At 38.4% G+C, this 11,166-nt stretch overlaps 1 protein-coding gene across 1 annotated transcript; it reads left to right on the plus strand.

The window, feature by feature from the left end:
- The first annotated feature begins 1,710 nt into the window (after positions 1-1,710).
- Positions 1,711-10,935, plus strand: nod2 (nucleotide-binding oligomerization domain containing 2). The gene is made up of 10 exons (XM_073837036.1): positions 1,711-2,210; positions 2,518-2,644; positions 4,116-5,880; positions 6,489-6,572; positions 6,671-6,754; positions 6,893-6,976; positions 7,068-7,151; positions 8,386-8,469; positions 8,570-8,653; positions 9,259-10,935. The coding sequence occupies exons 1-10, from the start codon at positions 1,731-1,733 to the stop codon at positions 9,329-9,331; spliced, it is 2,949 nt and encodes a 982-aa protein (XP_073693137.1). The 5' UTR covers positions 1,711-1,730; the 3' UTR covers positions 9,332-10,935.
- Positions 10,936-11,166: the final 231 nt, after the last annotated feature.

Raw genomic sequence — 11,166 nt, forward strand, 5'->3', positions numbered from 1 at the left:
CACTACCATTCAAAAGCTGTAATAAATTACATTTTAAAATATATTCAAATAGAAAACAGTTATTTCAAACAGTAAAAATATATATATTTTTTAAATGTTGCTGTTTCTGCTGTACTCTGGGTCAAATAAATGCAAGCTTGGTGAGCAGAAGAGACAAAAAAAAAAAAAAAACAACAACACCTAAATCTTACAGTCCAAAAACTTTGGACTGGTGGTAGTGTTTAAGTGTATATAAGTCATAAAATATATGTACTTGTCTGTTATTGGTTATTCTGTTGTTCAGCTAAACTGTCAAAACTCAATTTACATAAACTGGCTGATTTTGTGTTTTTCATTAATATGAACTGTATCAAAAGTCATTTATACATTCTGTGGAAGTTTACCCAGGGGACTCGTTGAATAATTGTACATTTTGTGCTATGAGAACTAAATTAGCAAATCTTTGAGTTTATTTCTTATATCTAAATATGTTTTCTAAGGGGGCTTCTTCCTTAACGTTTTACATGATACTAGACTTCCCTCTTGTGTTTGAAGTGTGGTTCTACATGCTTCTTTATAACTGTAAAAGTCTCGTCCATGTTTCTTGTTCACAGTCACGAGACGCCAAAACGCCTCTACGTTTATTAGTTTGTCATTCGTCGAGGTAGAAACTCGTTTAACCAATTCACTTCCGCATTTAGACGCGGTTTTCACTCTCGAAACTTTGCCTACATGACCAGTTTAGGGGAATCCCGGGGAGTATAGTTTTATCGTGTAAAAGTAGGGTTTACAGGACAAATAATAAGTAATAAGCAACAACACTCTTTGTGCTTCACACTAACTGTATGCTGTATGAGTGATATTTCAAAACGTTTTGAAACTGAAGCAGATAGTTATGTGGACAAATCAAAGTTTACACATTGTGCAAAACAACAATCACTTACTCAATTGTAAACCAAGTGCCACAACATCCCGGTCTTCTCTGTAACAACTTTAGACAAAGACTGCTTTATGTGTAACCAACTTGACAGTAAGGACTTCCTGAAGATTCGGACAGCAGAACCTCCTCTTTCACTTTCGGTTCGGACGATCATTACCCTACCATAAAGTGGCTAGACGGACTGTAAAGACAGATAAGCATGTGTTCGTGATGTTATCATAATCCAGGGTATGTATCACAGTTACAGAATATCTAGTAAATAGACGTTTATAATCGTGTTGCGATATAGTTTCGAAAAATTCAATGAAGACGCACGCTTTTGTTATTAACTGATATACGTACAGGTATGATAACAAACGAAACATTTAATTTACAGCATAGTACTGCGGGAGCAATGATGTTCAGGAGCTATTTTAGACCTTGACTGGTAAGTGTTTCTTTTTCTTAATTACGTTTCCTAATGTCTGCAGGGTATATTAAATTGTATTCAAAGCCATTTTGATAATGTTCCTTATTTTAACTAAAAGTAGCCTATCACGCCCTAATCTAGACTTAGGCTAAGTTTAGAAAAAAATAAACAATGGGAACACAGTCCACTTTTGAAAAAAAAAATGAGGAAATCAGTGCCTAAATTTACACTAGCTGTTATAATATAATGTAGGCTATGACATCTCTTTGATATCTAATAAATGCTACTATATAAGCTACAAAAGGTTCTTTAGTGAGAAGTCGTGATGTTGTTGGTCTTCTGTCTCATCTTTTTAGCCAGGTTCTGATTGTCACCGTCTTTGAGACAAGGCTGAGTACCACTATGAGCACTCACCAGTTGGTCCTAAAACAGCGAGCAGAGCTTCTGACAGTCCTGTGTGGTGGAGGAACTGCTGAACCTCTGGACTGTGTTCTGGACCTGCTCCTGGCTTGGGAGGTTCTTGTCTGGGAGGATTACCTAAGCATACGAGTGGCGGAGAAACCTCTGTGTTCCAACGTCAGGCAACTTTTAGATGTGGTGTACGAGAAAGGAGAAGATGCATGCAGCCTTCTCTTAGCTGCGATGAACCAGGTCTTACCTGAGGAGCAGAAGGTTGGGCTGTGTTTTGGGAAAGAATGTGCTGTGGTGTACAAGGACAGACCGGACACGGCAACTTTAACACTATTGGCTGACAGGCCAGTGTTAGTGAGAAAGCTCAGAGATAATATTGACGGAGCATTGAATGCTTTACTGACAACTGGCTGCTTCAACATTAAAGACTGTGATGTGGTGCAACTGCCTGTGTACACACCCTCACAACAGGTAACTTGTTTAAATACTATTTTAATCCATTAATTTATTTATTTTTGACTTTGTGTTATGAAATCCCTGAAATTTAGAGTGCCCCGTGACTAACGATTATGACTAATTTTCAAACCACTGCCAAATGAAATTTGTCATATCGTAATATAACTATCATGCATACTCATGCATGAAAATTAAACTATTTTCCTATAGTACTTAATAAGTGCATTTCAGTTTGGCATGTAAATATTACTTTCTATCAAGCTTGCTAATAGTAAATGTCCAGTACTTGTGGATAGACAGTGATCTTGTTGGATTGTGGCAGGTTCGGAGGCTGTTAGACCAAGTGAGGTTTAAAGGGGAAACAGCTGCACAGACCTTACTACAGTATCTAGAGCAAACAGAGCCAACCAGACCAAACCCTGAAGATAAAGAAAATCACCTTTCTGCCAGTATGAGACATTTTTCAGTTGTGTGGACAGGGTATCTGTACATGTCTTTGTCTTTGGTGTTACTGTCTGTCAGATTTGGGGCATAATTACAGTGCTTTGCGTAAGTATTCATACCCCTTAATTTTTTCACATTTTGTTATGTTGCTGCCTAATGTTAAACTGCCTAAAGTTACTTTCCCCCCCACATCAATCTACACTCAATACACCATAATGGCAAAGCAAAAAACAGGTTTTTAACATCTTTGCAAATTTATTAAAAATAAAAAACTTAAATGATTCCCTTATCTGGGACAGCTGAAATGTAGTTCAGGAGCATTCATATTGCTTGTAGATGTTACTACACTTCCTTTAACCTGTGGTAAATTCAATTGGGTCTGATTTGAAAAGGCACACACATCTTAATAAAAGGTCTAACAGTTGAAAATGCATATCATAGCAAAAACCAAGCCCTGAGGTCAAAAGAATTGCCTGTAGAGCTCAGAGACAGGACTGCATCAAGCCACACATCTGGGGAAGAGTTCAGAAAAAAATCTGCTGTGTTGAACGTTCACAGAAGCATGTAGTCTCCGTTACCCTTAATGGAAGAAGTTTGAAACAACTACAACTTTTCCTAGAGCTTGCATCCTGGCCAAACTGAGCAATTGATGGAGAAGGACCTTGACTAAAGTGGTAACCAAGAATCTGATGGTTACTCTAGTTAAGCTCCATGATCATATATGCAGATGGGAGAAACTTACAAAAGGACAAACATCTCTGTAACATTTCACCGATCTTGGCTTAATGGTGGTGTGACAAGACTCATGGTGGTGTGACAGCATATACGGAGATAGCCTTATTGGAAACCCAGTGTAGAGCATTCAGAACCTCAGAATGGGCAGAAGGTTCACCTTCCAACAGGACAATGAAATTAAGCACACAGCAAGAGTGGCTTATAGACAACTCTGTGAATGTCCTTGAGTGGCCCAGCCACAGCCTGGGCTTGAACCCAATCAAACATTTCTGGAGAAACCTGAAAATGTCTGCCAGATCCCATCCAAACTGATAAGAGTTTGAGAGGTGAAGATGTGAGGCAAAGAATTGCAGATAATTGCCCAGTGGTGATGTGCAAATCTTGGTGCATCATACCCAGAAAGACTTGAGGCTGTAAAGGTGCTTCAACTAAGTACTAGGAGTTAAGGGTATGAATACTTATGCAATGTACTTATTTCAGTTTTTTTATTTTTTAATAAATGTTTGAAGTTGTGACAGTAATGTTTTTGCTTTGTCATTATGGTGCATGAATTGTAGAAGAAACTACTTTAAAACAGTTTGTAAGGTAGCAACATAACAAAACGTGAAAAAATTAAGGCAAGGCACTGTATGTTAGATTTTCTCACTTATAAAAGCTGTTAAAGATATGAATATAAATGTACTGAATACAAGCTATACATTTGTCAATACAGTTTGTCTTTACCTTGCATTGTTTCTCCAGATGTATTGCTGTACCAAAAGAAACTGAGAAGCTCTGTTGCTGCCCAGTCCCACTCCCTGAGCACCTACGGTGGGACAGGACGTTTCTCCTTGGATGACATTTACACCGACGGACTTCTTGAAGTGATGGATGGCTCTGGTGAAACTACTACGCTAGGACTAGAGGATGTGGTGGGTCCCTTGGGCACTCTTAATGAAGATGCTGACACCGTTCTTGTTTCTGGAGAGGCAGGAAGTGGCAAAAGCACACTGCTTCAGCGACTGCACTTGCTTTGGGCAAGAGAAGCTTTGCTCACAAACACTTTCCTGCTGTTCCCCTTCAGTTGCCGCAAGCTGAATGCAGAGCACAGAGAGCTATCTCTGAAAGAGCTCCTCTTCCTGCACTGCTGCTGGCCTGATCGAGGTCAGGATGAGGTTTTCCAGTTCATCCTAGACCATCCTAATTTGGTCCTCTTTACCTTTGATGGGCTCGATGAGTTTAAACAGGGTTTCACGGATGAAGAACGCCACTGCTGTCCTACTAAGCAAGTGCCTATACCCGTTTTGCTTTTCAATCTGTTGCAGGGTACGCTAATGAAGGGTGTAATGAAGGTGGTCACTAGCAGGCCACAGGCTGTGGGGCCTTCGCTTAAACGTTATCTCCGCAAAGAAGTGCTCCTGAAGGGTTTTTCACCTGGAGGTATTGACTGCTTTATTAAGAAACATCACAGCGACCCTGCTATGGCTAGACGTGTCATAGAGTCCCTCCAGGCTAACACGGTGTTGCTAAGTCTTTGCCACATCCCAGTCTTCTGCTGGATTGTGACCAAGTGCCACCAGGAGCTTCTGGCTGGACAAGATGGTGTTCCCCAGACTATCACTGATGTGTACCTCCTGGTCTTACAGCATTTCTTTCAGCGAAAGTCATCTCAGTCCCAAGGTGTCCTGGGAAAGGCCTGGTTGGAGGAACATCTGGACACAGTGATAAAACTCGGACAGCTGGCATTCGAAGGTCTGGAAGCCTCTTGTTATGTGTTCTCAGGATATGAGCTACAAAGAAATGGACTCACCGAACAGGATGTTGGCATGGGTTTCCTCATCTACTGCAATGACCTATCTGTTACAGATTGTAAACACTACGAATTTCTCCACATCACCTTACAATGCTTCTTCTCTGCTCTCTATGTTGTTCTAAATCGTAACAGCGATCGTTCTGCTATCTCCAGACTCTTTCAGCCTCAGTACAGACAGCTGTCAGGCCGGTCTCAAAGATGTCTGGGACACTGTATTGACAGTTCTGTAGAGGAGGGGGAGTCCCATGTGACAGAGACACCGAACCTCCAGATTACAGCTCAGTTTGTGTCAGGACTTCTATCCCAGCGGCACCATCAACTCTTGGTGGAATGCTGTCCGGCAGCTGTGCGAGATCGCAAGGCCAAGCAGGCAGTGAAGTCTTTATCTAAAGGTATGCAGAGACATTTCAAGTCAATTCCTCGTCCTGTAGAAGGTGAAAAGAAGAGCATGCATGCCATGCCAAGTTTTGTTTGGCTAATTAAGTGCATCTATGAAATGCAAGACAACAGTATTGCTCAAGATACCATGGCTAAATTGGACGTTGAGCACCTGAAGCTCACCTACTGTAACATTGGACCTGTGGAATGTACTGCGCTGGCATATGTGCTGAAGTACCTAAGGAATCCTGTTGGGCTCCAGTTGGACAACAATTCAGTGGGAGATGTGGGCGTGGAGCAGCTTCTTCCATGTCTACATATTTGTCACTCCATTTAGTAAGATGAGAGGTTAACTGCTTGTGTTTTTGTCTGATTTGTTGTTTAAAGGAATAGTTCACCAAAATGTAAAATTTCATCATCTATTTGTTCTTTCAATTACTCAACCACTTGTCATTCCAAACCTGCATGCATTTCTTGACTCTGTCTCTGTTGAAAAAAACAGCACATGCTGGTTAGGTATGTTTCGAAGCATGGCAGCTGGTTTGAGCTGGTTTAAGTTGATCCTTAGTTGGTCATGAGCTGGTTTAAGCTGGTCATGTGCTGGTCCTAAGCAACTAGCTCCTGCTCAGGACCAGCTTACACCAGCTCATAACCATCTTATAACCATCAAACCAAACATATGCTGTTTTTTTCAGCAGGGGTGGAACCCAAAAGAAGATTTTTTAAATTTTTGTTTGTTCATACAATGCAAATTAATGAAGTACAGTGTTGTTTGGACCCAAAAAACCTTCAAAATATATTATGTTCTGCAGAAGAAACAAGATAATACAGGTTTGGGGTGATGTGTGGAAAAATACATGACAGATTTTTAATTTATGGGATTTTTTGTTTGTTTCTGAGAACTGTTTTGCAAATGGATTTATAAGAATTTCTGAACCCTGCAGTTTAAGGAACAATAACATATCAGATGAAGGTATTCGGAAACTTCTGGAAAAGGGAATGAAGTGTGAAAGCTTCCAAAAAATAGCGTGAGAATATTATCTTAACTCTGCATTTTATGAATGATGTTAACTTATATTATTATAATTGTTATACAAGTTTCATTGCTACCTCAATATTTCTGCAGGCTTTTCAACAACAACCTTACAGATGCTTGCACCCAACACTTTGCTTTGCTGTTAAAATCAAAGCAGAACGTCCTGTCTTTGAGGTCAGTGTTTATTTCAAGTCAGGTTATTATGCGCTTTTACTGGCGTGTGGGATTCTGATCATTCTAATAACATTTTTTCAGGTGGTACTGCACATGTAGAAACACGTTTCTCATACAAAATCTATAATTGCTTTGTAGGCTTGGAAATAATAACATCACATCGCAGGGAGCTGAGCAGCTGGCAGAAGGCCTAAGCTACAACCAGTCTTTGCAGTTTCTTGGGTGAGGTCAATAATGAGAGGAATTCACTTTTGTATGTTCCAATACTGCGGCTATATTAATTTGTATTTCCATTCTGACTTCTTATTTCCAGATTATGGGGTAATAAAATTGGGGACAGGGGAGCTGAGGCATTGGCATCTGCGCTGAAAAATAGCACATCACTAATATGGCTAAGGTAATCTTGTATAGCCCTATATTACCATAATTCTACATTCCATATACAGTTGAGTTTGAAAGTTAACATACATCTTGCAGAATATTCAAAATCTTAATTATTTTACTAAAATAACAGAGATCCTACAAAATGCATGTTATTTTTTATGTAGTACTGACCTGAATATTTCTTTCACATAAAAGACGTTTACATATATTCCACAAGAGAAAATAATAGATGAGTTTATAAAAATGACCCCGTTCAAAAGTTTAAATATGTTAAATATGTTTGATTCTTAATACTGTGTTGTTAACTGAATGATTCACAGCTGTTAAACTGCCCGCTGTTCTTCAGAAAATCCTTTGGGTCCCACAAATTCTTTGTTTTTCAGCATTTTTGTGTATTTGAACTCTTGATTTTGAGATCCTTTTTTGAATTTGAAGATCAGGGTAAACTTACCTTATTTTGTCTTCAGGGAAACATGTAAGTATCTTCTGTAACTTCCGAAAGGCAGTATAAAAAAAGAAGAAGAGAGATTTAGGCAAAATAAGAAAAAATGTACACACCTTCATTCTGTTCAAAAGTTTACACCCCTGGCTCTTAATGCATAATTTTTCTTTCTGAAGCATCAGTAAGCGTTTGAACCTTCTGTAATAGTTGCATATGAGTCCCTCAGTTGTCCTCAATGTGAAAAGATGGATCTCAAAATCATAGTCATTGTTGGAAAAGGTTCAAATACATGAAAATGTTGAAAAACCAAAGAATTTGTGGGACCTGAGGGTTTTTTCTGAAGAACAGCAGGCAGTTAATTGTTTAAGACAAACAAGGGATTCATGAACAACTATCACTAAACAAAAAAACACAGCTGTGCATCATTCAGGTAACAACACAGTATTGACAATCAAGCGTATGTAAACTTTTGAACAGGATCATTTTTATGAATTCGACTATTACTTTATCTCATGGAGTCTATGTAAACATCTTTTATGTGAAATATCCTATTCAGGTCAGTACTAAATAAAAAAATAACATGCATTTTTGGTATGCATTTTTACATTTTGCAGATTCTGCAAGGTGTATGTAAACTTTTGACCTCAACTGTATTAATATAATAATAATAAAAAAACTTTCAGCTAGTTTATGCGAAATAGCGAAAAGGTTGCCCAGTCAGATCAAACTAAATGTGCAGAGCGCTGAGCCATGTTATGCAGCATGTGTTACTTTAGTGGGTAGTGATAATGTTGGTTTGTTTCAGTCTGGTGGATAATGGTGTGGGCAGTGCAGGTGCATGTGCTCTGGCTGAACTCATCAGTCAGACCAAAACTATGAAGGAATTGTGGTGAGTGACTTATTTAATCCACTTCATTTATTTTTTTTAATTGACATTTATATGCCTGTATATACCTTCAATTTACATGCCATCTCTCTCTTTCACTTAGGCTAAACAAAAACTGTATCAGCAAAGAGGGGGTTGAGTGTCTAATAGAGGCACTGAAAATGAACACTAGTATTAAGGAAGTCTGGTAAGGTCATTTCTTAGTATTTTAGCTGACTGTTTGTGCTTGTTTTTACTCAATAAATGTTCATACAATACACTCAGTCATTCGCTTAATCAAAAGTCCAGTTAGACAAGTGTTTGTTTTCTCTAACAGTGGTATTTGTTGTTTTAAAATGCCTAGTTCACACCCTCTTAAGTTATAATAATGTTTATAAATTCTGTCTGCCAAACTAAATGTCCAATATTATATTTTATCCTCATCATTGTAAAAACAGGTGAACACAATGAAACCACAATAGCATATGTTCAGTCAAAACAGAGAAGTTAAAATTGTGAACTAAAGTTGTCACATGTGAAATTGTGAAATACATTTGCCTAGTGTTTCTATATTCCTTACAATATTTTTGACCAAAACAATAGTTAGACATTTCTGTATGTCTTTTGCTGTTTAATGAATTATTCATAGAAGTTAACTGTTTACATTTTGCTGAAAGGACTAAAGCCCAGTTTTTAACTGCTAGTTTCATTGTGACAACTTTCCCCATTCAATTTCAATAGAGATTAAACGCTTCATGTTTGTGTTGTGAATAATGCCCTTAATACAAAGGCTTTTGCTTTGTGCTCTTAAAGGCTGATGGGAAATAATTTGAGCCCAGAGGAAGAGGAGGAGCTGAGCAAGCAGGAAAGCAGATTGACCTTCTGAGGGCAAGACAGCTCTGTAATGCCTGCCACCAAACTGCAAAATACAATGCTCATCATTTTCCTTTTTTATGAGAGAAAAAAAAGACTGGACCTAGCTGAGGCACACACACACACACACACACACACACACACACACACATACACACAAACAGGAAGTGCCCGTTTCATAAATTCTGTGGAGTTGAGGTATAGCTTAAAAGCTATACAATGACTCAGATCACTTGTTACGATTGTCTTGAATCTGTGTTATGTAGCTCCATCCAAGATAAAGGTACTCTAAAAGTTTCACTGTAGTAGAAAACCTCACAATATTAATAAGTAACATTCAAACTGTCAAGCCAGTACACAAACTGAATTTATAAAGGAGGGAAAGTAACACACAACTGTCCCTTGCACTCATTCTGACTTTACAATTGTTGTACATGGTAGTTTATTTTAATAATGTTTTTGTGTTTGTGTATATTCATAATCTATTGAAATTTTGTGACTTGCATCATAGAATGCCAGAGTTATGATGGTTTTGAATTCCTTTGCTTTAATTACACCTTCTATGACTTATATTAAGCTGCATAATAGCCACAGATTTATTTGTTTATTCATTTTCACACAAAATTACAGGAGCTGCTATCCAGAACATATGTAAAACGTGCTGTAAAAAGTACCAAATGAATAATACTACTAATGAACCTCTTGGTCAAATTGTAATTAAATATGCATCTGTATTTGCAGTAAGCATTTAGACATAAATGCTTGAGAGAACTGAAAGGAAATAAACTGTGATGTACAACCTAGAGCCCTGCATTTGAGCCAGAGCCCAGCGGGGCCCGACTTTTTTATGCCCCTGGCCCTAGGGCCGGGCTTCGGGCCAATTTTCACGTCATAGCTTGCACGCATATCGGGCTTCAGGCCTGCTTTAGAAAAAAACTTAAAAAAAAAAAGTTTAATGAGATCTAATGCGTGCGGTCAGGAAGCGCCAGTGATGCCTAACCCGCGCATAGCAGAGTATGTGAGTGGAGCGGTGTTATTTTGAATGGAGGGAGGAGCGGATTTTTTAAAAGTCGGAGCGTCATGGTTTGCACTCGCTCCAAGAGCGCTCCACCACCGCTCCATCATGAGTACAATTCATGCCAACGGTCCGTAACATAACTGCATATTAAGCAGGAATTCATATGTTAAACATGTTTAGCAAGCTTGATAGAGATGGATCACTCAAATCAGAAATAATGTGAAGGCTATGATGACGGCAATGGACATGAGCGGTAAATTACAGTTAACAAGGAATTAGTTTGTTCCTTCAAGATACTGAATATTTTCAGGTGAAAGCATGATTTAAACAGGCACAACACTTATTCACACGCAATCGCTCTGTCAATAATGCATTAAAACAAATGAAATTTTTTGCCCCACCACTCCGCTCACATACTCTGCGCCGCATAGAGATTTCCAGCCACGTGGTAAAGTTGTGTTTTTGAAGTTTTCTATATTATTATTTATTCTCTATATATTTGTTCATTATTCGTTTACTTTACCACTGCGACTTTGCATGTTCCGGTTTTGCGCAGCAGAGCTGCCTGCCCTGCTCTCTATTTTTGTTCGAAATGCCTTTGTTCTGAGATGGTGATAATAATAAACTTTAAATCTAACATTGATGTTTGTTTTATATCTGTGGATTGTATTGTAGACTAGTCAAGTGTTGATTTGATATATGGGTTAAATTGAGTAAACTCACTGTGGACCACATGCCGCTTGGATATCGATGTCACTTAAAAAACTAAAACTTACGTTTAAAAAACAAACAAAAAAACTCCAAACATTCTCAAAATTATTCGGATAAAA

This window comes from Garra rufa, chromosome 3 (genome assembly GCF_049309525.1).
Source record: "Garra rufa chromosome 3, GarRuf1.0, whole genome shotgun sequence".
Classification (NCBI taxonomy): Eukaryota; Metazoa; Chordata; class Actinopteri; order Cypriniformes; family Cyprinidae; genus Garra; species Garra rufa.

What these genes read in the sequence shown, in the direction of transcription:
- nod2 (XM_073837036.1), top strand. Translation starts at nt 1,731, where the DNA reads ATGAGCACTCACCAGTTGGTCCTAAAACAGCGAGCAGAGCTTCTGACA. An exon ending in TGTACACACCCTCACAACAG is followed by an intron (nt 2,211 to 2,517) that starts GTAACTTGTTTA and finishes GGATTGTGGCAG; the next exon opens with GTTCGGAGGCTGTTAGACCA. An exon ending in ACATCACTAATATGGCTAAG is followed by an intron (nt 7,152 to 8,385) that starts GTAATCTTGTAT and finishes GGTTTGTTTCAG; the next exon opens with TCTGGTGGATAATGGTGTGG.